General features: G+C 41.2%; 1 protein-coding gene across 3 annotated transcripts in view; it reads right to left on the bottom strand.

Annotated features, from left to right (window-relative positions):
- PPEF1 (protein phosphatase with EF-hand domain 1) overlaps nt 1–27,074 on the bottom strand; it is a 108,178-nt gene that overhangs the window by 18,059 nt on the left and 63,045 nt on the right. For all 3 annotated transcript variants that reach the window (XM_027054561.2, XM_053202127.1, XM_027054562.2), the window contains 6 exons: nt 18,576–18,742; nt 15,684–15,720; nt 14,692–14,841; nt 10,509–10,658; nt 4,642–4,827; nt 3,141–3,283 (listed from right to left, as the gene is read on the bottom strand). In XM_027054561.2, coding sequence (XP_026910362.1) covers nt 3,141–3,283; nt 4,642–4,827; nt 10,509–10,658; nt 14,692–14,841; nt 15,684–15,720; nt 18,576–18,742 — 833 coding nt within the window. The remainder of the gene's footprint in view (nt 1–3,140; nt 3,284–4,641; nt 4,828–10,508; nt 10,659–14,691; nt 14,842–15,683; nt 15,721–18,575; nt 18,743–27,074) is intronic.

Raw genomic sequence — 27,074 nt, 5'->3', positions numbered from 1 at the left:
ACTACATCAAAATAAAAAGCTTCTGCACAGCAAAGGAAACAATCAACAAAACTAAAATGCAACTTACAGAATGGGAGAAGGTATTTGCAAGTGACATATCCAATAAAGGGTCAGTATCCAAATTATATAAAGAACTTACAAAATGCAATACCCAGGAAACAAATAATCCAATTTAAAAATAGGCTGAAGACATGAACAGACATTTTTCCAAAGAAGACACACAGATGGCCAACAGATACAAGAAAAGATGATCATCATCACTTACCATCAGGGAAGTGCAAATCAAAACCACAATGAGATACCACCTCACAACTGTCAGAATGGCTAAAATTAATAACACAAGAGACAACAGGTGTTGGTGAGGATGTGGAGAAAGGGGAACCCTCTTGCCCTATTGGTGGGAATGCAAGCTGGTGCAGCCACTCTGGAGAACAGTATGCAGCTTCTTCAAAATGTGAAAAAATAGAACTACCCTATGACCCAGCAATTGCACTACTAGGTATTTACCCAAAGAATAAAAAAATACTAATTCAAAGGGATACATCCTAGGTTTATAGCAGCATTATTTACAATAGCCAAGATATGGAAGCAACCCAAATGTCCATTGACTGATAAATGGATAAAGAAGATGTGGTGTGTGTGTGTGGGGGGGGGTATTATGTATATATACATATATATACATACATATATGTATATATACATACATATATGTATGTGTATATATATATATATGAATATTATTCAACCATAAAAAATGAAATCTTGCCATTTTCAATGACATGGATGGAGCTAGAGAGTATAATGCTAAGCAAAATAAGGAAGTCAGAGAAAGACAGATACATGATTTCACTCACATGTGAAATTTAAGAAACAAAACAAACCAGCAAAGAAAAAAAAGAGAGACAAACCAAAAAGCAGACTGTTTACTATAGAGAACAAACTGATAGTTACCAGAGGGGAGGAGGGTTGGGGAGTCATGGGGGAAACAGGTGATAGGGATTAAGGCGTGCACTTGTCGTGATGAGCACAGGGTGTGATGTATGGAATTGTTGAATCACTATATTGTACACCTGAAGCTAATGTAACACTATATGTTCACTATAATAGAATTAAAAACATAAAAAAAAATTTTTAATAAAGAAAATGTGGTCTATCCATCTAATGGAATATTATTCAGCCATAAAAAGGAATGAAATACTCATGCATGTTACAGCATGAATGAACCTCAAAAACATTGTGTTGAGCAAAAGAAGCCAGTCACAAAAGACCACATACTGTGTGATTCCATTTACATGCAATGTCCAGAATAGGTAAATGCATAGAGACAGAAAGCAGATTACTGGTTGCCTAGAGTTGTTGATGGGGGAGGTGACTGGGGAGTGACTGCTAATGGGTACAAGTGGTCTTTTTAGGCTGGCAAAAATGTTTAAAAACTAGATTATGGTGGTGGTTGTACAACTCTAAAAATACTATCGGTGAGTTGTGTATTTTAAATTGGTCAACTTCATCACATGTGAATTATGTCTCAACAAAGCTGTTAAAATAAATTAGCTTGAGATGAACTTACTAATATAACAATATAATGAAAACTTGGTGTAGAGACATTTTTCTAACAGAGATGAAAATCCAAAAGATATGATGAAATTATATATATAAATGTGATTTCATAGAACTAAAGCAAAATGAAGACACCAACAAAATATATGCAACGTAACCGTAAAAATCCTCTATCTGTCATATGCAAAGAACTCCTAAAAATTGATCAGAAAGTGACAAGCAACCCAAGATCAAATGCAGGAACTATATAAATAGCAAATTCAAAGAAGAGAAAAATGCAATGTCCAAAAACCTAAGATGGGTGAACTCAGCTGTCTAAAAAGTTGCCAATTAAAACAATGAGATTCACCATTTTGATCCATCGGCTTGGCAAAAATTAAGAAGTGTAACAATATCTAAGCCTAATGAGCATGTGGAAAAATTGGTTTGTTGTTTTCATATTGTTAATTGTTACAACTCTTTTGGAGTACCTAGTAAAATTGTAAACATATAAATCCATAAATATCCCATTTTGAGATGTTATGTAAAAAAAAAGCCCACTAAAACTTATGGCCATATGTATGCATGTATATGTACACACAGAGGAGTGTTATAGCATTGTCTGGAATTGCAAAACCCTGGAAGCAATCTGGATGGCCATCAGTTAAATAAGATTCGGTCACTCCGTAATTATTATGGCACATCTACTAAAAAGAATGAGTTAGGTCTATGTGTACCAACTTGGAGTGATGTTCATGATATCATGATATCGTCTTTAGAGAAAAACTCAGTTGTAGAATGTGCAGTGTGATTCTATCTTTGTCAAAAAAAAAAAAAGTATGTATGTTGCCGACTGCCTTTCTCCTTCCCCTGGGATCCGTATTTGATGAGGAAAAGGGTTTTTGCTTCTTCTGTTCACTGCTGTATCACTTGTGCCTACAACAGGGTGTGACGTATAGTAGGTGCTCCAAAAACATTTTTTTATTCAATGAATATAAAGATCTGTTTTTGTGGGAGCAAGAAGAGGCTGTCCATTTCAGTTGCATCTGCAGAAAAGGATTATCAAGAACGAGGGGGAGAGATGATTGGCATTCTCTGTATACATCTTTGGCCTCACTCGTCAACAATAAACATACTCGTTTTGTGATGACAGCTTCTTAAAAGGTTATGTTAAGTGGAGAAAAGGAAGATAAACTATGGATGCCATCACATGGAGAGACACTCAACTCCTGTCATACACACTCTGAGCAGAGAAGAGACCAAGAGGCAAGAGCACACGGGGCTGTTTGGGGACAGAGAAGACTGCAGGGTGCGGGACTGGGTGGATGTGGGGACCGTCTTTTCTTTACATTCGGCTAGAGGCTGTTCGTGCACACTGATTGCTTTACCCATTTACAGAGACATATGGGCTGGAAAGGTCTTCTCTTGGTTTCAAATACGAATGCGTTCACCACCGGGTGTCTGGAACGAATTCTATTTTGTTTATGCCCACGAGTAACCAGTAAGTAGTTGCCTTCACTCCCACGGCTGCTCTTAGTCACTCTGGACTGGTCCCACTTGGTCACCAGCACCAGCGCTCAGAGTTCTCCTTAGGGCATACACACCTTTGGTAAAGAGGCCTCAAGCACGTTGTCCTAGTTACTTGGTACTGGAAGAATCGAGGGGCCATACCAGAAGACAGTTTGATGTAAGCGCCTCGATTGCTGCCTTCTTCATAATAATTAGAAGCAGAAAATATAGTAATGACCTGATAAAAGAAACAGAAGACCAGGATCACATGGAGGTGGTTCTCAAAAGGTCTCTCAATAAAGTCAGAAATAGCTCAATTCCTAAAAAGGCAAACATCAAAGTTCCGGACGCATACAAATGATCCAAGTCTGACAGGATTTTCTGTGCTTCCACTGGAGAGGCAACAAGGCTCTCAAACGGGTGTCCCCAGGAATACGGACTTCTAGCCACTCGTCCCCGCAGTGCCTGGCCTTGCAATCCTGTGTACGATTTCAGTTCCATATCTGACGATCCCCCTTATCGCTAGGTTTTGGAAATTCTAATGTTCCAAGCGGGGGAAGACTTTGTTTTCCTTCCCTGTGGTATTTGAGCGTTCAAAATAAAACTTGTCTAGTATGAGTCTTTATCCTTTGCCTAAAGCTGCCTGATTTAGAGCGTTTAGGGCCCCCACAAAACTAGGCATGTAAGGGCAGGGAAAATAGTGGCCAGAATAAGGGCCCAGGACCACCGTGTTGGGAGGGAACGGCCCCGGGGCCCTGGTGGAGGATGGCAGGGTAGTGCTTGTTGTAGCCGGTTCTGCCCTAATCGGCCTGCTACGTCAGACAGGCCGTTTTCTGTTTTCTTAGCCCAAGAAGCCTCACATAATACTTGCCTCAACTATCCCACGGCATTAGTAGGAGCCCGAAAGGAACTAACAGAGGTAAGCAAAGCAAAAGTTTTGAAATAGAAAGGAATGCCACACAAGCTGGTATTCCATTTGATTCACGGCTGTTCTCTACTAGGAAAGGGACATCCCGGGACAACTTGGGATAAGAAACCAGTTCATCAGCCCTCGCCTCTCCCAGCCTCACCACACCCGCACTGAAGGAGCACAACACGCTCCGCTCCAGCGGCTGCAGCTGAACTGGGACCAGGCGAGTGCCTTGCTGGGGCTGGCCCGCTCGGTGAGGAGAAGGGAGGCGACTCTGTGGCTCTGCCCCGCACAGGGAAGGTACAAAAGGCGAAAGGGAGCAAACTAGATTCACTGCGGCCTTTGAGGCGCTCGGTGAGGACAAGCAGACTCTTAACCCCACTGTACTGGAAAGTTGCCTTTCGGTTAGTCAAGAACGAAGCCTTTCTGTGAGGGTCCTTAGAGCTACGGGTCAGGATTTCGATCTCTGGGATTAGGGAAGATGAGGGAAATGAGCCACTATCTCTTAGGGTGAGGCATGGCGAGGCCCCTTCACGCAACCTGCTTCCGTCTACCAAAGCGTGGCCTTCTGTTTTCGTCCCGGGGAAGACACCTTCCCGGAGGCTTCAAGGTCAGACGCATCCTGGGAAGAAAGACTGCTCGGGGCAAGGATGTCTGTGATGACATCACCAACAGTGTTAGCTCACCTTCCCATCGTGGCAGATTTCATACCCTTCGGGCTTACATTCATGAGACCTGATGAGCATCTTCAGCTGGTATCTATTAAGAACCTTGGAGGTGATATCTGGTCCAAAATAGCAGCCCCCTCCTCGACTTGTGTTCGGGTAACAGCCTTTTTTGCCTCTGGGATCACTCCACAGAATATCGATGACCTTTGAACAACAAAGCAGGTTAGGCTGCTATTTACAAGTGAGACTCTGTCGTTCTAGACTTCGACTTCTTTGCCAGAAACATTAACTCGAGTTATCCCAAAGTCTAACTGTTCCTCATTCCTCCTTCAAACTTGTTTCGTACTCCTCTCCTCCATAGATCTTTTCCACGACAACTGCAAGGCCCACAGCCACCGCAATCCCTTTCTGCTTGCTCGTCCCCAACAACCAATGTACCAAGAACAAGAACCAACGCAGCAATACTTAGTAGCCATGGAGAATCGGCCCTTGCCCTTGTCTGTCTGTCTTTAAAAATCTCATCACGATTGTTCCACAAGTGCCGAATCTACCAATTCACGATTCTTACATGAGATGCAAGTTCTCTTAAAAGAACTTCGTCGTCCTACTCCAAAGAGAAAGCAGCTCTTCACAGCGAACACACGCTAGATGGTCTTTTTTTTTTTTTTTTAATGTTTATTTATTTTTGAGAGAGGAGGGGAGAGAGAGAATCCCAAGCAGGCTCCGCGCTGTCAGTGCAGGGCCCGACTCTGGGCTCAGATCCACAAACCATGAGAAGGCGACCTGAGCCGAAACCAGGAGTCGGACACTTAACCGACTGAGCTACCCAGGTGCCCCCACATTAGATATTCTTAATACGTTCAAAGAGATAATTGGGTCTCCCAGCTGTGGCTCTGGCCCTGGCTTTTGTCCTGTTGAGCAGATAGCATGAGGAAGCCTTCTTCCCCACCACAGATACAGATAAGAGTTCATCCAAGAATACTTCCCTAAATCATCTCCTTCACTTTTTGGCCCATCCATAAGAACACTCTCAGTTTTAGCAATAAATTCAGCCACCGACTGGTTTCCCCAACGTGTCCTAAATCCACAGGTATTTTATTAGCATCACATTTCCTTCTGGGGCTGAAAGAGGTAAATGCAGGCTACGTGACGCCCAAGACTGAAGATCCAAGTTTCTAAGAATATTTTTCATGGCTCTGATCTACATATAATGTTTCTTTATTTAAACTCCTATAGGAGCTTAAGCAGCAGTGAGAAAAAAAAAAATAGCTGTGTCACTAAAGCTGTGCAGCCTTGGGAAGACTCTCTGGGTCTCAGTTTCTAGATCTCTAAAATCAGCAGGTTGGGCCAGATGACTTGTAAAGTATCTCCAAGTTCTAACACACTATGATTCTACGAGTCCATGTTTTGTGGGCATGAAGAAACCATGCATCTTAAGTTCTGCAGTTATTCAAGCAGGTCCAAGTGAGTCTTGACGAGAGGACCAGAAATGGTTGTCCTGGTAAACCTGACTGTACACCCATTCGTAGGTTTAGTATTGAAGGGGGGCTATAAATCAGTGAGGAGAAAGACAGCGAGCTGGAGCGAAGAACGGAACCAGCAGGAGAACTCTGGAATGACGAGCACCTGGTCGGAACTTGTCGAAACCCTCCGTCAGGCCAAACCAGACGTTTGTGCCAAGTTTTTGACGACTGATTGAAGTGAGACTTAAAACCACCTGAAGAAGATTCAGACCAAGATTCTCCTCTCTCCCCCTGAATGCCAACACTGAATGCCAACACTGGCACAATCCTGCCCTCCCAAATTAATACACTGGAGCCCCTTTCCCTGGCTGGTGTTTATGTCAAAACCAATACTTGCATTGTCCCATCTGGCTCTGACACCATGAATTCCTGTTTGGGGGTCCCGATTTGGCCTTTAGTGTAATGAAGGCGGGAAAAATGGAACACAAGGAACTGTGCTTGTATGAGGAAGGGATTAAGTGGTAAATTCCTACATGAGATACAAGCCATTTATAGCTAAAATTACCCCTGGGAAACCTCTGAAATTACCCTTAAAGCACACTATACGTGATTTTATATATACAATCCTACACAATAATATGGATGTGTGAACATTTTATAGATGTAATAATATATAATGTGATAAATAACATTTGTGAAAATAAAATTATATATACTTTTCTCCTTTCTGCCATATACATATAGTTAAAATGCACAGAAGTTAAACGTATGCATAACGGACTCTGTTGAACTCGGAGAAACACTGGCCAAGGACTTAGGTCTTCGGCTGGCACCTGTGTCACCTGAGGCAAATCATTTAACCTAGCTGAACTTTAGTTGGTTCATCAATGAAACGAGAAAGACATATCAAGAATTCATTTTTCTTTGACTCAAAGTCAAAGGGGGTATGAGCTTTATAGAACTAAAGTTCTTCAGAATCATCCCTTACCAGGCGTGGGCATTTCTTTTTTCGGTCTAGAATCCATTCACTTGACTAGGTTTACCCAGACTGTGGCTGTAACATAGACTTGATTCTAAAACTCACAGACAGAAAAAGGACCCTTTGTGGGTGAAGCAGTTTCCTCAGAAGAGACCCTCTCTTTCCTTCCAGCAACATCCTCTCCTCTGAAATGCAAGGGCCTTGTGAGTGGTAAGCACATGAAACAATAGTTATTCGCAATATCCCTTCCTGAAAATGTTCAAACCGAAAACTGGAAAAGCTTTACTGAATGACAGCTCGTATATGATCCGGCCAATAAAAATCTCTTCGTGCCTCGGACTTCAAACCTCCTAAATCCAAAATGAATCCAGCAAGAAATGTCCTGTGCTTGTCTGCAGCTCTCAGTTATCCAGTTCCCAAAAGCACGCTTTGGGGGAGAGTTAATAGCTGTGGAAGGTATATCTAAATGCCTCTCTTCTAACACACTAATGCTATAGATTCGCTATTCTTTTGCATTTTCCCCTTAGTGACGTATCTTCCTTCCAGCTTGTGAACATCTTTTAAAGGCTGCGCTCAGCCCAAACCCTCCGGCAGCACCTAAATCACTTAAGATGCCTACTCCCTGTGTACCCATTAGCCACACTGGATGAGAAACCGGAGAAGTTCGACTCCTTCTTGAGACCCGCCCCCATCATTCCGAAGCCATCTTTCCCTTCGGAAAAAGAGCTTGGGCCTTAAAGGCAGACCTGAGATCACATCCTGCTCTATCACCCAGTGACTAGCCAAGTGACAAGCCATTTCACTCTTGCGAGCCTGCACAATGAAGCTGACTACTCCCACTACAACTCTGTCCCCCGCCTCCGGTTCTCCGGATACCCCTAACCTTGTTCTGGTTTTCTTTTTTTTCCATAGAACTTTTCACTTAACATCTTATATAATTTACTTGCTTTACCTACTTAACTCCTCTCCCTAGAATGTAAGCTTCACAAGGTAATACATCTTTGGTCACTGACATTCCCAAAAGCCTACGACAGTGCCTGATACATAGCGGGTGTTCAGTAAATTCTTGTTGAATGAATGAATGAAGACTCACTCAGGAAATAAATAATTGCAACTATTTTTTAAACCTCTCTGGTCTTCTTGTTGCAAGTCTGTCTTAAAGGAAGAGTGCCGCATTTGTCTCTATAGAAGGACTTAGCTATGAGTACGTATCTCTCCCACATCTCAGTGAACATAAAACCCAAACCATAGCACTCTGCCAAGAATTATGCACTTCTGTGAGTATGGCACAAATAAAGAGCCTATGACCTTTATCAAAACACAGCTCATAGATATTAAGAAATAAAGTGCGAAATCTGGTTTTATCTGGAAATTTCAACTCTAGCTAACTGAAGTATGCACACCCACTTTGTACCAGCAACTGAAGGAAGAAAATTAAGGGTACAACCGAAATTGTTAAAATATCGAGAATGAGATTCTGGTCCATTTTCCCCTGTGTCAACTCCAGTCATGTACATGGAGTCTGTAAGATGCCTCATTCATAGAGATGGGGTGGTGGGAGGTTCAATTACAGAATAATGACCCCCCCACACACACTTCTTAAAGCTCCATCCCTCTATAATTCTAACTCATCTAGGCTTCCAGAAGCCACACTTTTCCTTTTGTGCAACTCCAATCTCTTTGGCATCATCCTTTTTATTTACCACAATCCTAGAAGTGCTTGTAATAATCTTTGGTCTCTGGAATTTGGATTTCAGAATCTAAGGAGGCATCCTTTCCTACCTGCCATAGGTTGCCTCTTGTACTTAACTTGATTTTTTTTTAATACTTTGGATGCACAAGCCATTAACGAATTCTATTTCTCTCGTACTACCCCTTCTTCCACCCCCTCTCTATCCTCCCACCTCTCTCTTCTCCTCATTATTAGAGGATATTTTGCATCAGAAATCACATTTTAGTCTACATTTTAGGAATCAAAGTATAAGAGTACAGAGTCAAGAAATAGGGGCTTCTTGGGGGTAAGCAAGTAGAAGAGAAGAAGGCTGATGGGTCCATGATACTAGGACAGAATCAGGGAAAGGGGTAGATGAGAAGAGCCCTCTTAGGGCCTCAAAGATTGTCGTACCCTGCCTCTGAAAAAGAGACCAAGTTTCATGGGATCAGATTGTGGATCTGTTTGTGAGCCCTGGGACATTGTTAAAAACAATAGCACAATCAGCTCAGAGCGTGGAGCCTGCTTCGGATTCTGTGTCTCCCTCCCTCTCTGCTCCTCCCGTGCTCACACTCTGTCTCTCTCTGTCTCTCAAAAATAAGTTAACATTTAAAAAAATTAATTTTTTAAAAATGTTTATTTATTTTTAACAAACGTGGGGCTTGAACCCACGAACCGCGAGGTCATGACCTGAACTGAAGTCGGACGCTCAACTGACTGAGCCACCCAGGCGCCCCTAAACAACTCAATTTTTTAAATGAGCAAAGGATCTGAATAGATATTTCTCTAAAGAAGACATAAAGGTGGCCAATTAGCACATGAAAAGATGCTCAACATCATTAATCATTAGAAAACTGCCAAAAAACCACAACAAATCAAAGCCACAATGAGATTCCACCTCATACCCACTAGGATGGCCACAATCAAAAAGGATAGACAATTTGTTAAGTGAGGATATGAAGAAACTGGAACCTTCATACATTGGTGATGGAGATGTAAAATGGTGTAGCCACTTGGGAAAAGTTTGAAGTTTCTTAAAATGTTCGACTTAGAATTATTTTATGACCATACAATTCCACTCCTAGGTATATACCAAAGAGAAAGGAAAACGTATGTCCACACAAAAACATGTCTGTAATGTTTTTGGCAGCATTACTCATAATAGCCAATAAGTGGAAACAACTCAAATGTCTACCCACTGAGGAATGAATAAACAAAATGTTTATTATAGAGTATTATTTAGCAATAGAATATTATTTAGGATATTACTTAGCAATAAAAAGCAACAAAGTACCGATACATCTTACAACATGGATGAACTTCAAAACACTGGGCTGAGTAAAAAAAAAAAAAAAAAAAAAAAAAAAAAGCCAGACACAAAAGATCACCTGTTGTATCGATCTATTTCTAGAACATGTCCAGAACAGATAAATCTATAAAGACCAAAAGTAGATTAGTATGGGATTTCTTTTTCAGGGGATGAAAATGTTCTAAAATTAAATTGTGGTGACAGGTACACAACACTGTGACTGCATCAAAACCATTGAATTAATATACTTTAAATGAGTGAATTACATCTCAATGAAACTATTAAAAGTATAGTGGCGAATTCCCAGAGAAGAGTATGACCTGCTTATGAAGGTCAGCCACTTTCCTGTGTACATATTATAAGAGACAACATCATCTATGCCGCATTCTCGTTGCTACTTTGGTGAATACTCTGATTACCTACCTGTTCCCATTCATGCTTTGTTAACTGTTCAGAATGGGATGCACTTGTTTTGACTTCCCGAGGTAAAATAGTGGCGTTGAATTTCTTTTTCTTCACGTTGGTGTCAGGGTCTCCATCTAAGGGGGTTGGTGGCATCAGCACAGATTTCATCTGCAAAGCAAATTCCCTCTTTAGTCGAACCCCAGGTTTCGTGTGCTGCACGCAGAAACTTCAATGCGAGCCGCCACTCTGTCTATATCGTTGTGCCTCGACCCAATGAGACACATGGTCACCTTTTCCATCTCACCTACCACTTTCATCTCGTGGAGCCACTGATCTCTGTAAAGTGGGCCCGTTACATTCGGTTGGTACATGTTTTAACTAGAGACATGGCCCTTCAGGGAAGGTTTCCCATTTGAGTTTCTAAAGGCCCCCAGAAGCACAGATGTCAGTGCTAGACGTGTCCTGAGGTCTGATCACAGGAAATGCAAGTTGTGAAGGGAAAACTCGTCTCCCTCTGAGCCTTCACCTACACATGGGGCTAAGAGAGAATCAATAGGCTTTAAATTCAGAAATGCCTCTCGAGAGGGTGGCTGCCTTTCACGTTGTTTTTTCCAGGAGATATGGGAGAAAATACATCTGTGTTCACAAAAGTTCTCCAAAGGGACGGAGAAAGCTGTTCAACTTCAATGCCATGTAATTCACAGTCTGACCCTGCCAGCAACTGGTTATGTTCTCTAATCTTAGCAACAAAGGTGATGCATCCTTCGGAAAATAAAATGTCTTTCTGATAGTAAAATGACTATTACAATCCCTTCTGTGTTCCCTTACTTAAGCTAAGACTATAATTTTGTACTTGTTTCTTCATTAACACCATACCTTTATATAAAACAATTGGAAACAACACTTCTGTTAATGGTAGGCACTTTGTCTCTTCTATAAACTAGGGTGTATACGAAATCTTCCCTTTAGTTTTTAAAAATAAAATTGAATCTTATTCTAAGATCTTGTCATATTGAGATGGTTGGAAATTCAATCTCAGCGATTATCAGTGAGTTCACAGCCTACCCTCCCATCTCTCCCCAGAAAATATCCCCAGGTCCTGAGCAGGGCAGAATATTCTGGGAGGCCGCTCTCGACTTGGGTCCATACAACTTCTGATAAGCTCACTGGGCAAGGCCACATGGTCTCTTGTACATGTGGCTTTGATGTTTTCAAGGCTACTTGGGATCAAGATACTTTGCCCCAGCTCCCCCCTAAGGTAGCACACCATCATTTTCTCCTGGGAACCCTACTAGCCATCCCTTCCTACACCCCCTGCCAGGGAGTTTAAAGAATACTAAACCAGAGTTTTATAAAATCTTCCTTCTCTGTCCCTCTGACTGACACCCCCCAACCCACCCACCTTACAAAATGCCTTTAATGCACCTAGAAGGAGGTTGTCATCAGGTTCCCCCATCCTACCCCACTCTGTTAAAATTATACCACCGCAACAGGTATAAACAAGGAAACAGTGTCATCCCTACACTTAAAGGGTACTAAGGGATGGGAAAGTGGAGGCTGTAAACTAGACTTGAAAATCTACTTTCATCACGGTTCAATTATATTTAATACAAGTATGTGCTTCCAGTTCAACCTCACTCTAGCAGGGGTAGAAGATACATGAAGTACACAAGTCAAATGTCTATGTTTAAAGCCAGGCTTATGAGTAGATGGAACGATGATTCTCAAAAGAGGTGAAGTTTGAGGTTTCCTGAGAAAATTCCTGGCCCAAAAACTTCTCCCCAGCGTATGTTTTGGTGACTAAAATTCCAACCTCAGGGGCACCTGGGTGGCTCAGTCAGTTAAACATCCAATTTTTGATTTCAGTTCAAGTCATGATCTCATGGCTGTGGGATCGAGGCCTGCATTGGGCTCTGCGCTAAGAGCCTGGTTGGGATTCTCTTTCTCCCTCTTTCTTTCTCTGCATCGCCCCCCAACACCCCACTAGCATGTGCTCTCTCTCTCTCTCTCTCTCTCTCTCTCTCTCTCTCAAGTGAATAAACTAAAAAAAAGAAAAGGAAAAAGAAAATTCAAACCTCAGTTCCAAGTATCAGGAAAGAGAGGAGAGCGTTGAAGGAGAGAGCTTTGTGTTCAGAGCTTACTCTATGCTGTTTTCTTCATCTAGGTAATTATATTTAATCCTCCTAACAATTCAATATAGTAGGCATTTTTAGCTTCCACACACGGGTGCGGAAACTGAGGCTTAGAAAACTTTGGTGCCTTGCCCGGTCACCCAGCCAGGAAGTGATGGAAGCAGGAAGTAGAGCTGGCTATGTCTGTGTGATGTCAGAGCCTCACGGAGTTTACTAGGTGGCTCACACCTTAGGGTCTCCACAGACATAGGAATAGGCATTTCCGGGCCATGCTCTTAATATCTCAAAAAACTCTAGAGAGGGCTGACGGCTCAGACTAACTTCAGGAAAGGCAAAGTTTTCAATCTGATCGATTGGCGGTGGCTGCCTAGCTGCTTAGCGCTGTCGTCCCAGGGCGGGTGACGGTAGAGTGTTGCCTTCCCGCCATGTGCTTGCCAATATTTGACTGACAGAAACATCATGTACCCTTGCTCTTGGCTAAAATCACATCCAGTCGTTATGTTAACACTGACTGTCTCGTGTGGATCAAAATATTTTATTGGGTCGATTATGTGCTGATACCATGAGAAAGATGCCTTAAACGTAGGGTGAAAAACTTATCGCAATTGAAGTACTTCTGAGAGTAAAGGGAGGCACTATTAATAATCACACGAGGACAATAGGGTCAAGGCTGGGTCAGATTCGGGAGGAGGTATGTAAAATCACAACAGAATCAGGAAAGAGGTTATAAAGAAGTTTCTATATGGTTTCGTATGAGGTCTGCCCTGCTTTCGTCTTAAATCTCTTAGGAGATATCTAACAAACAGTGATTGAGTATTTACTACAGCTTAGGGGCTGGAGCTATGTCAGTGAATTAGAGAAGCAGGGGAGGACAGTAAACAAACAGTACCCCAGCTCTTTATTCAATTCTGGTAACTGTTATGAAGGATATGTACAAGGGGCTTGAGAACATAGACAAGGGGACCCGACCTAGTCTGGACGTCATGGAAGGCTTTCCAGAGGAGGGGTGCGTTTAAGCTGAAATTGAAAGGATGAGAATTAGCAATAATATTATCTTTCATATGTATGTAAAGGTGTGAGGGCTCCAGGAACCCGAGGTGAATTTCTGTCTGTATCAAATTAAACTCCAGCTCTAGACTCCACTTGCCTAGATGGGTGAGAAGTTGACTATCAGTCTTGAGGGGTAAGGGTTCAGGTTTCTCACTAAGACCATAGGATCATCTGGTTCCAGAGCTGCTTCCGGTCCTCATGCTCACGTGGCACCTCCCGTGCCCCTGGTCTGGGGGCTTCGGCCGGGCTCCGGTACAGGAGGAAGATAATTCCAGGCACTCTGCGAGGCCCAGCCAACGGGGCCCTTCACTCAGTGTGGGAGCTTGACAGGCCACACATAGCCTCTTGAAGGTTCTAGACATGTTCTTGCTCTGCTTCTGTTGTACTTAATATGATTACTCAGGTTTAAAATATTCCCCTCGCCAAATACCCTGAGCCATTTGAAAGTACAAGAGAAATCATATCAATTCAGAAATAAATTGCTGTACGATTCCATTTATATGAGGCACCCAGAATAGTCAAAATCAGAGACAGAAAGTAGAACAGTGGTCACCAGGGGCTGGGGAGAGGGGAGAATGGGGAGCTGTTGTTTAATGGGTATAGGGTTTCGGTTTGGGAAGTTGAAAAGTTCTGGAGATAGATGGTGGGGGTGTCTGCACGACAATGTGAATGTGCATTATTAATGTGACTGAATTGTACACTGAAAAATAGTTACGTATATTTTACCACAACATTAATTAGAAATCTTAATTTCTAAAAATCAGGATTTGTCACTTTTAGAAACTATACGAAATGTCAACATTTCTTCATTTTCCACTTTCATCGTGAAGTTAAAATACATATTTTTTCCATATTTAGAAGTTACCCGTTTGGTTATTTCTCTTGCAATCACAGATTTTCTCAAAATTTGTACTGATCTCTGCAGAGTTACAATTACCAAAACACAAATGAATACAAAATAATAAGTGGAAAGAGGTATAAAACTCTGAGACAAGATTTATGTAAACACTGCTCCTTACTTTGTGTCTTTCTACACGGTGGAGTAAATTCAAGTCTGTGGACTCTGATATCCCACCATGTATGACCAGGATTTCATTGTCAATGATGGTACCAATTGGGAGCCAGGTATAGACGTCCTCTAAGATTTGTAAGATTTGTTTCCCATGTATCTGTAAATAAGAGCTTGAGTAAGTTTTGTTTTTCTGATAAGTTCAAGTTTATCACAAAATCAACAGTTATCACGCCATGCAAAGGGAGTCAACATGGAATTACTAACCCATCAGCATGCATTAATCCTGATACTTTTAGGTATTTGATGGCTTGCTGACTCTGGAGAAGAGACCACCCCTCCCAGGGCTAGCTAATTCCTAGAAATCGGAGATGAACTGTCTTTCATATGCAGGTAGAGTGCTTTTCAACCAAATCAACCAATCCAGACCCCATGTCCCCAACCACCTCCGTTAGAGGGCTTTGGCACTCTAGGCCACTATTCCCGTGCCTTAATCACCCCACAGCCAGGCACCAGACAACTAAACACGGCCCCTATGCCCCAGAGCCTGCTGAAACTGTTCAAAGCAGCCAACCCTAAACCCTGATCCCTTCCCACAGAAACCAAAATGAAGGCTCTTGCCCACATTTTCCCCTCATTCCTTCTGCCTCCGGGCCAACCCTGGTGCTTCCCCACACGGCCCCCCTGGTGCTGGGCCTGTGTTCTAGGGAACTGTGAGTAAAAATCTTCCTTTACGACAGTCATTTCTGTATCTGCGTGTTTTCCCATATGGAGGAAAACAAATCCTGGATACCTTTAATACAACAGAATATGTTCGTATCTATGCTAAAACTTACACAAAAGTCACAATGAAAAAGCTCGGTTTAGTCCAGGAAGCACTGTATTGGCATGGAGCCTGACTAGTTTACTCACCACTCTTCCTAAAGGCTCTTTTTTTTTTTTAGTTCTATGTATAAAAAGCAGAGAGGATGCAAAAAAAAAAAAAAAGCATAGGAGTCTTACCTTATATTTACACAAAATTTCTTTTGTGAAGCCATACCTGAAAAAAACAATGGTATTTAAACGAATTAAATGTCGACAACTCCTACTTATGGGAGTCACGCCAAAAAGGGAGCCACTGACATCTCACCATCAGAGGTATCAAGAACTCCAGAAACTAGAGTGTAGTTGAAACTATTACTTACCCAAGTCTTTGCTAGGCACGATGGGAAAGAACAAAGGCAGCCGTCCCTACTCCAAAGGAGCTTATAGTATAGTTGGAGAAAGAAGATAAATTCTCATGAAACAATTACAAGGCAACTTAAGAGATATGTTGTAGGTATAGGATGTGTAGACGCAAGTTCTCAGAGACGTGTGCTGTGGCAGCTGGGGAAACTGTGTGGGAGAATGCTTTTCATTGAGATAGAATTTCTCAGACAGCCTAAATCTTATAGTAAATGAATGAAGGCACAGGAAGGGGGGATGGGGGAAGGGACTGAACAGAGACAAAGAAAAGCCTAGAAGATAGGAAGTTGGCTCTTTGTACTCTCTCTGATAGAGTTCAGGTAATGGTATTCGAGATTTTCAAGAAACTGTCAGGAATTTTCATGCCTGAACAGCAGTCACTATGGGAGCTTTAATGATGGAAATCTTTTTTTGATTGCTTTCGTTGCCTCAGGATTATAACATATATTCTTAAGGCCCAACACAGGGAAGTCAGCACACAGCATACTCATTCCAGGTTTCCGTGCAAATCCTGTCACGTCAGGCTTCTACAGTGTCATGCTATGTTTTCTGAGAGGAAGTCAGTCCTCACCAAAGACGGCTGTGTTGTGAAATGCAATGGATACCTTGCAGTCTTCATTTTTCTTGCCCTCTCTAGAATACCAAATACGGTTGACTACACCATCCTTCTGGGAAGCTTTTCTTCTCTTGGATTCTGTGCCAATAAACCCTCTTGGTTTTCCTCGTGCCTTTCTGGGTATTCTAAATCCTTGGCAAGTTTTTCTCTGCCTAGCCTCGAATGCTGGAGTCCCCTCCGATTCTGTCCTAGGCCCTCTTCTCCCCTCACTTTCTCTTGTGGCAATTTCATCCTTGCCTAGAGCTTTGGGTACTATCTGTGAGCCACTATGGCAGGACAATGCTGTAGGCCACACTTCATTTCTGAGCCCTGGACACATACACTCAACTGCCTACTCAAAAGCACTTCTAATAACCTTAACCCAGACTGAATTGACCATTCTCTCTCATGCCAACCTTTTCCTCTTATCATGTTCCCAACATCTGTGAACAATGCCACTGTACTTCCCAATTCAAGCCTGGAACCTGGAGGTTACCCTTTATTCTCTCCGCTTTCAAGTCCTGCATATGACGTTACCAAACTTTAAATCATCCTTGCCTAAACTCCTCTTGAATCTGTCTACTTCTTTGCATCTCTATCCCTACAGCCCTAGCCTATGTGAGAGAATCCATCATCTATCTCTTCAACTACTTCCTAAGTGGCCTCCCACGTGCAAATATTTCTTCCTGCTGCATTTTAACACACAAATTTTATGATACTCTTCTATGATTTTTTTGCTGTCCTTAGAAAAAAGTCCAAATTCCTTTGCACGATCCAACCATCTCTTATGTCTCCAGTCCTATTAGGGACCGTCCTGTCTCTCAGTCGGTGCTCCTGCCCTCTGAAGTGCTTTCATATCGAAAAAGTCTGGTCTCAAGCTCTGCACAAATTGTCCCCTCGCTGTGGAATACCATTTCTCGTCTACCACCGTGGCCCTTTCTGAATGGCTTAATTTATCCTTCAGGTCTCAAGCTAATGCCATACCCTCTGTCACCCCTCAGACAAGTTAGGTCCCCCACTTTACAAACTCATCACATTGGAAAAACCTGTTTAACATAAGCCTTCCCCACTAGGTGGAAACTCTGTGAGGGCAGAGGCCCTGTCTCTTTCATTAACCATTATAGACACTAGATAAATATGATTGGCTAACTGAATAAATGAAGGGCTACGTGGCATGACCAAATAAAAGTATTGAGCTACATTATATATAATGGACCTCTGATGACAGTCTTGGATTATTTTTCATCATAGTCTCAGCATCTGCTTCCATAAACTGAGAGTCAGAATTGAAACTCTATACTCAAGCCAGGTGCCGAAACGGCCCCAGAGACAAAACTAATCAGTTGCTGAGCTTTCATCAAGGCATCCAAAAGCCTAGGATCAAAAGCATAAGGCATATCACATGTCATGCCTTCTACTGCCCTAGATAGAGCCAACTGGTAAAGGAGGGGTGAAGGAGGAAGAAAGAAGGGAAAGGGGAACATTTATCACCTACTGTGCCTTTCAGCAAAATTTGGGAAACCGTTTAACCAATCTTTATTCTTCAAACCTCCAGTGATTCAGAGAGTTGAAACGCTATGTTACAGCTGTTCTCAAATATGTTTGTGAACAACTATGCCAGAAGCAATCACCGTGTCATAAAAAATATACACATCAGTGAAAAACACAGTAGTGGTTTCTGAGACAACATTTGAGGCAAGCCAAAAGAGCAGCAACAGAATGATTTCATCTAGGCCCGCTCATGGAAACTACCACACCGCCAAAGCTGGCCTAGCACATCCACCCAGGAAACCATTTGGCCTGTGATGGTAGTCATAGGAGGAAGAGAAAGAACATTAACAGAAGGGAGAAGCGGGGACAGAACTGGAAGCAAAGATGGGAAGAGGACTTCAGAGTAATTTATAGTCACTCAGTAGAAGACTGAGGTGGTAAATAGAGGTAAGAATTGAGGTCTCCCTTGAGACTCCCCTCATCCCTACTTCTCTACACTCACCTCTAACTCTCTGCAAGGAACTAAACATGGCACGATTTTTCAGAATGGGAAACAACAGAGGAAATCTAAAGGCCTAAGTTACCTCAGATTCATCATAAAATCTTCATGGTTCCCTCTGTTCAAGTGCAGGTCATTGGGGTAGACAAGAAAACTCACAAACAGGATCATTAGGATCTCTATGGAATTTCTTCCTCGATCTACAAAATCCCCATTAAAAATATATGAGTTGCTCCCTGAGGGGAGACCATTCTGTGGAAGGAGGAGAGGGGGAAAAACAAGCAGTTAAAAGAATGTACTTTTAAAGTAAGGCTTTGTACCTAACGTCCCTGTGAATATGGAGAAAAGAGGCTGAGTTAGTTCCTCCACTGGGGAAAATCTGCTACCTTGAGCTAGTTTCACTCTTCCAGGGCAGGCATCTCCTACAAGGGACCTTGGAAGTGAAGCATTAGCTTGAGACAGGAAGATTCCAGGCGTGGGGCTGGGGGATGGTGATTGCTCTTTCTACGCACTACCTACTATGAGTTTTCTCTGAGAGGAGCTGATTTTTGTCCTATCGAAAATGGCTACTCCCATCTCTTCCTTCTCCCTTGAAAAGAGAGAAACTTCCACCCAAGGAAGAGCACCGAACCAAGAGCCCGGTCTTTCACTGTAAGAGGCCCTATGTTTCACTTCTTATGGCCGTAAATCCCTCAATTTGCAAAAAGGGGATGACACTATACCCACCCCCCTCCCCAGATCGAATGAGACAATGGATATGAAAATACTCGGTATGGATATGAAATGGATATGAAAATACTCTTGCTCATGAGCAAGGCTGATAGATCACCAGAACACTCTGATATCATCGCGCCAGGTGTCGAGAGCTGGCAGATATTGTGACCGCTCACCGGCCAGGCTTTAACTATTTCGATTATCACTCCTGGACATGAGAGAATACTTTTAAACACAGTGTTGGCACAAAAAAGAACTGGGATCAGGACAAAGGTCTGGTCTTTATAATAGTCCAAATGTTTAAAAAATACATGACAAAGAGAAAAATGTAAGTACTTATCTACCCAAATGTACGTCCCCCTTCAGAAAAGTCACCTTCAGGAAATAATGCACATATTCTAGTTACATTAATCTTTTTCCAACTATTTCCAGAGTCCTCTTTTTTAGATTTCAAACTACAAAAGAAATCTTATTACTTTATAGTCACCGCCCGAGGATTTATATACATTTCGAGTTGTTCATATCAATATAATAGAAGTAGTTGAAAAAAATATAATACAGGTTACAATATATGACTTACAATATAGGATTCCAAAAACCATCATGCAATGTCACATGTTCCGAAGAGAAATGGAAACAAACAAGCAAGCAAGCAAGCAACAGTATAGTACCCTGGGCCAGAAATAGGAAGACTTATTTGCTAGTCCCACTTCATTATTTAATCTTTGAGCTACAATTTCCTCATCTGTAAAATGGGGACGATAACTTCCATGCCTAACCATACAGGGCTACTTTGGAACTCAAATGAGGCTGTGTGTGTACAGCTGCAGGAAAACCACAGAGTACCGTACAAATGAAAAGATTCATTTTATTCCGACCTCCGCGTTATTTCTAATTTTAAGGTCCCGTTATTTTACATTTTCTAATATACTAATTCACATAACTATCACGTTAGGCTTAAACAGTATGAGCCAGTTGCAAAAATATAGGTTCCTGCTTCTCAAAACTCCAAGAAAAATGGAAGGATTCTGCGGCTCTGATACTCTTCCTTCCCCAGCCTTCACCTGGTGGGGATGAGTAAGCCAGAGGAATCTGAGGGCTGTTAGAGGCTACAGGCTCTCTTGGGATTCCAGGCCTGGAGGGGACTAGAGGAGCAGCAGAGAGCCCTGGCATGGAGGAACTGGGCCTGAGGGGGCCTGTGCACCCCTTGATTAAGGGGAGGCCCTGACTCAGAGCATGGGGGAGGGGGAGCTGGATCTTACTAGAAGAAAGCATAGGGAAGTTCTTCCCTATTTCTGAAGCTAAAAGAAAACTAACACTTGCATTTAGGGGTACCTAGAAACATAAAGACTTCCTCTCACACTCTTGATGCAGGAGTAGCAACTATTGTGCCTACAACTACAGAGAGGCCTTCTATTCTAAGCAGAGAATAGAAAATGAAAATAACCTAGGGGCGCCTGGGTGGCTCAGTCTGTTGAGCCTCCGGCTTCCGCTCAGGTCATGATCTCACGGTTTGTGAGTTCGAGCCCCGCGTCGGGCTCTGTGCTGACAGCTCAGAGCCTGGAGCCTGTTTCGGATTCTGTGTCTCCCTCTTTCTCTGCTCCTCCCCCGCTCGTGCTCTGTCTCTCTCTCTCTCAAAAATAAATAAACATTAAAAAAAATTTTTTTTTAAAAATGAAAATAACCTAGTACTTAAGGGGATCTAGTAACCGGAGAAAAGCAGACCAATCAGATCTGCTAAAGTTCTATCCCCTAATAAGCTAGAATTGTTGAAGGAGACAGAGGACAATTTTATTTAAAAAAAAAAAAAAAATAAGAGGACCACAAAATAAAGAACAAAAAGGTAATAATTCTTAGCATTTAAAATGTGCTATTCAGATTTAAAATATCAATATATTAGAGCTAATTAAAAGAAATAATGATTGGAAAATACATTATTGACCTGAAAGAACAGATGAAAAATCTCTTACACAGATTAAAAAGCAAAATGATGGAAACTGTAAGGAATGAGTAAGAAATTAGAGTTCAGAGCCAAGAGAACTAATATGCCAGTAATAATTCCAGAATCAAGAAAGAGGAACAGATGGAGAAGAGGCAAAAATTACACAAATAAGAGAGGGAGACTTCTATGGTTAAAAAGAGACTTCATCCTGAAGTTTGAAAGAGCTCACAAATCCTATGCACAATTGATGAGGGAAAAATATCCCTATTACCTGGTAAAAATCTTAGAAGCTGCTAGACAAAAAGAGCAAGTTACAAAGGGAAAAGAATCATCCTGGCATTAGACTTCTCACATGCAGCACTGGGAGGTAGAAGATGATGGAACAAATCTACAAACTAAAGAGAGAAAAGGACTGAAGCAAGAATTCTATATTGGCCAAGACATCATTAACTTCCTAGGGTGATAGAAAATATTTGCAGATGTGTAAAGGGTCAAATATCAGCAGCAACATCATCGGGGTGGAAGAAAGACATATGTGAGTATGTAGTGATCTAATACCACAAAAACAATGAACATGTATTGATTGTGTGTTATGTGCCATACACAATTTTAGATGCTAGAAACACAGAGGTAAATAATACAAAGTCCCTGCATTCCATGAGCTTGCATTCAGAGAATATAGCACCCACATGCCCCACAGAGGAAAACACTCAAGAAAATATCCTAACCAAATAACAGCACAGTACAAAAAAAAAAGTTATCAAGCCAGGGAAAGACCCAAGAAGAAAGAATATAGATGTGAACAACACACCTTTCAATATAAATCAACAGTGATAATGTGTAACTTGCATTTAAGTACTAAGCAAGGATTCTGGAAATAAAAGAGACATACTATGAAGAAAAGCCTAATAATGGTCAAGAACTAAAAATATGGCATGAGCTGTAACCAGAATTTGCAGGGGAGCTCCACAAATCTCATCCCAATGGGGGGCATACATGGAAAGTGTGACAATAAATACATTTATCTTGTTGGAGGAGAGGGAGTATAATGGTGAAAGAAGAAAGTTATAGCTATTTGAGAAATATATCCACATACATTATTTATCAGAAATGTCAAGAATGGGAAAATAACTACTAATGAATGAAAAGCACAGTAAAAATGTCAAAGAAAACAATAATAAAGAAAACTTTACCAGAACAGCAAAAAGAAAAGGGAGAGGATGAAGCAAAGTGAAGTAAATAGTAAACAAAGAAGAAAATTTTTCAAAAACATCTGCTGTTATACTAAATGTGAATGGGTTAAATTCTTCCATTAAAATATCAAGATTACCAAACTATATTAAAATACAAAACTCCGATATATACAGTTTGAGAGAAAAACACATCAAAAATAGATAAAGGAAGGTTGAAAACAAGGTAAATACAACAAATATAAAACAAAAATGTAGATATTGATACTAGACAAAGTGAAATTTAAGATTAACAGTGCTAATAAACACGGTCACAAAGCAACAATATATAATAGAAGGCACTTATAAAGAAGGTACAATTCATGAACTTGTATTCAACAAACAAAAGAACACATTTTTCCTTCATATATTTAACTATTATAGATGCAAGAAGAAACTGTTTAAAAATACAAACACAGTATGGGGCGCCTGGGTGGCTCAGTCGGTTGAGCGTCCGACTTCGCTCAGGTCACGATCTCACAGTCCGTGAGTTCGAGCCCCGCATCGGGCTCTGTGCTGACAGCTCAGAGCCTGGAGCCTGTTTTAGATTCTGTGTCTCCCTCTCTCTCTGGCCCTCCCCCCATTCATGCTCTGTCTCTCTCTGTCTCAAAAATAAATAAATGTTAAAAAAAAATTTAAAAAAAATACAAACACAGTAAATTATTTAGATTGAATTATTGTTTTAAAACAACGTCTACAAATTCTTGCAACACCCTTTAAAAGATGAAGGCTAACTTCCCTCTTCTTGAATGTGGGTTGGATTTAGTGATTTGCTTCTATGAATTGAAAAAAAGAAAAAAAGCATGACTGATGGTGTGCAGCTTTGGAGACTAGGCCATAAAAGACACTACAGCTTCCTTCCTACTGTCTCTTTTGCATCACTCACTCTAGGAAAAGTCAGATGCTATGCCATGAGAACACTCAGATACCCTGTGGAAAGGCACATGTGGCTCTTTTGCCCATAGCCAGTGAGGAGCCGAAATGCTGTGCCTGCAGCCATGTGAGTTAGTAATCTTGGAAATGGGTCCTTGAGCCCCAGTCAACCTTTCAGATGACTTCAGCTCTAACCAATAGCTTGCCACCGCATGAGAGACCCTAAGCCAGAACCATTCAGCTAAGCTGCACTCAAATTTCTGACCCACAGAAACTGTGCAATACTAAATGTTTATAGTTTTAATGAACTAAGTATTGGGGTAGCTTGCTACACAGCAATATATAACATACACATTTAGACAGATACATTAGAAACTGAATATGTGGGAAAATTGAATATTTAGGGGCACCTGGGTGGCTCAGTTGGTTAAGCATTAGACTTCGGCTCACGTCATGATCTCATGGTTCGTGAGTTCAAGCCCCACATGGGGCTCTCTGCTGTCAGCTCGGAGCCTGCTTTGGATCCTCTGTCCCCCTTCTCCTTGCCCCTCCCCCCACTCACAGGCGCACTTTCTCTCTCTCAATAAACATTTTTAAATATTGAATATTTGATCAATGAACTTAATTTAATAAATGGATATATGAAGAACTTTACATCCTACAAGTAGAGAGTATAATTAATTCTTCATATGTCTAAGGACACTTTATGACAATTAATCATGTACATGATTTCAAAGAAATCCTGAATAAGTTCAAAATAATAAACATGTCATAGGATATAGTCTCATGTCATAATCCAATAAAATTTGAAATAAATAATAAAAATATGATTCCAAGAATTCTAGCTCCTTTAATTAAGACCCTTGGAAATTAAAAACTGTAGTGTTAATAAGCATTAGAATAAAGAGAAAATTAAAAGCAAACTTATAAGTTCAATCGAAGACTCAATTAAAACTAACATTAGAAAAGATGTGTAACCTTAAATGCCTTCATTATTAAAGAGGATGCACATGAAAGACTATTCATCTCAGGAAATTAGAAAAGGAACAATAAAATCAAATAAAGATAAAAGCTAAAATTAATGAAATAGAAAACAAACAAAAAAGAAAAAAATACATAAAGCCAAAGGATGATTCTTTGAAAGACCAATAATATTGATACTCATCATGAGCCTGACGGAGGATGAGTGAAAAAAGAGAGAATTACAAAATATGAAAGATGAAAGAGTAGAAAAAAGACATAAAGACAGAGAAGTAGATAAAAGAAGTACATATATGTAAACAATATGATGGCGACATCTATGATGTACTTTTACAGTCTAGAGAAATGGAAGGTTTCTCTGAAAATAAGAAACTATCAGAAATGATTCAAAAGAAGTAAAAAACTTGAACAGTGCATCTCCTTGTGGCTTTCTAGCAGAGCTGTATCTCCATTTTCTGTTCTTTTTTCTTTTTAATGTTTATTTTTGAAGGACAGAGCAGGAGTGGGCGGGGGGGGGGGGGGGGGGGGAGAGAGGGAGACACAGAATCCGAAACAGGCTCCAGGCTCTGAGCTGTCAGCACAGAGGCCGACACGGGGCTTGAACCCATGGACTGGGAGATCATGACCTGAGCCGAAGTGGGACACCCAACTGACTGAGCGCCCCAGGCGCCCCAGCTCTATCTCCATTTTCAAGAGCAAATGGTTTTAATGTTATTTAAACCAATGATTCATTCCCATCCTTGAGTGCACACTGAATTCACTTGAGGGATTTTTAAAAGTCCCCGGGTGGGGGCGCCCAGCTGGCTCAGTCAGAGGAGTGTGGGACTCTTGATCTTGGGTTATGGGTTGGAGCACCATGTTGGGTACAGAGATAAGAGATTACTTAAATAAATAAGACTTTCTTTAAAAGTTTTTTTTAAGTCCCCAAGTGTCTATCAGACTCTGAGAGTAGGACTCACATTCAGTACCTTTTTTTCCAATTCCCTTCGGTGACTACAATGTCAAGTTTGAGAACCAGGGCCTTTAATTATTCCAAACCACAGAAAAAGATGAAAATCTTTTCAATTCACTTCATGAAACCAGCATAACCTTAATACCAAAATATGAGAAAAGCATTTAGTGGTCTAAAATTATATTTATTTATATTTTTAATTTTTTAGTTTTGTTTAGAAAGACCACAAGCACATGTGCACATGCACATGCATGAGTGGGGGAGGGGCAGAGAGAGAGGGAGAGAGAATCTTAAGTTCCACACTCAGTGCAGAGCCCGATGCAGGGCTCGATCCCACGACCCTGGGATCATGACCTGAGCTGAAATCAAGAGTCAGATGCTCACCTGACTGAGCCACCCAGGTGCCCCTAAAATCACATTGATTGTATCTGATAATAAACATGTTTTCCACTAGGATGACAAACTTTCTTGCATTAGAAACTTCTCATCTCCAGTTAGGCCAAACTTTGTAGGTATTTCACCTCTACTATGAGCAAAGAATGATGAATTCCTTTAGCCAAACCTAATTTTAAGCCCCAAATAGTAATGGTCACCTAGGTCATCCACCTTATACAGCACCATTGACACCCAGTGAGTTTTAACCTTTTCAAAAAATTACACATGTTGTCAAAAGGCTAAGATTTGTGATAATGAAGTTCATTCAATAGAATATGTCAGAGTCTCTGAAAGTGACTCTAAAAGGCGTCTTCAATGTATACTGAACTCCTGTACATGTTAAGCCTCTCAGAACAGACACTTCAAAAACGGCAAGGTTTATTTGAATGTATAAGATCTGTCCTACTGGTTCAGTATTAGTCATATTACTTTATACATATGAGTTCAAATACATTTTTTGTCTTAGAACAGCAAGGAAATTAGAAAACCGATGCAAAGATGAGGAGCTAAGTGTCCCTGTACGTAAACTCTCTAGGACGTCTGGGCTTCCGACTACTGGGATTTGTCTGGTTTTCCTTCAAAGAAGCAAAAACTGCTGCTGTAACCCATCCTTCACTCAGTTCCAGTAAACCAAACTCTCTGGCTTATTCTGTAGCTAATATACAACAAATCGTCTATGGCATGGAAACGAAGTTGACAAATACAGAAAACCCAGGGCAACTACAAACCCTGAACAGCATTCAGATGACCCGGAGGGGAGACACTAGCAGACCACAGTTAATTAACTGGAATGGAGACAAAGACAAGATGTTTCCCTATATTCTCACCCATTTCCTCCTGAAGCATTTTACAATCAACATCTAGAAGTTATGCCTTTTTTTTTTTTTTTTTTTTTTGCTCAAACAATAACCTCTGGACCTCAACTCCGCATTACTTTAATTGTTATTTCTTTTGCCAACCCTGTTTTAGAGATCTGTTCTTCTGATTGCAGCACACTGCCTTCATCTCAAAAGAAAAGGAATTGAGCACTGTGTAGTATGGAGCGTATCAGTGAGAGAGAAAAAAGAAAATATTTAATGACCTTCTCGAGTGGAAAATCATGGGCACGGGGAGTGGAGAATGGTAGGGAAGAGAGAACGAAAAGGAAAACAAGGTGGCATGGACAGCATCAGTGTGACATCCACAGGGTTAAGAGTTAATTCGCTTCTCTCTGTCCATGAACATCTCTTTTTCAGCTTCAGGAGGTCTCCACTCACAGCAGCAATTTAGCAAACTAATTTGCCAATACTTGATCTAAAATTCCAAGCTTTCCATTCAGTGAGGAAAAGTCTCGTAATTTTAGCAAGGCTAATTAAGGCTCTGAATGAAGTATTTCAAATCGGTCACTCTAATTAAGCAAAAGTGGCTGATTAAAATTAACCTTTTCAGAAAATAAAATCTAAAAATAAACCTAACTAA

This window comes from Acinonyx jubatus, chromosome X, assembly GCF_027475565.1.
Source record: "Acinonyx jubatus isolate Ajub_Pintada_27869175 chromosome X, VMU_Ajub_asm_v1.0, whole genome shotgun sequence".
Taxonomy (NCBI): Eukaryota; Metazoa; Chordata; class Mammalia; order Carnivora; family Felidae; genus Acinonyx; species Acinonyx jubatus.
Note: the sequence above shows the minus strand (reverse complement) of the source record. Positions and strands in the feature narration are given on the sequence as shown.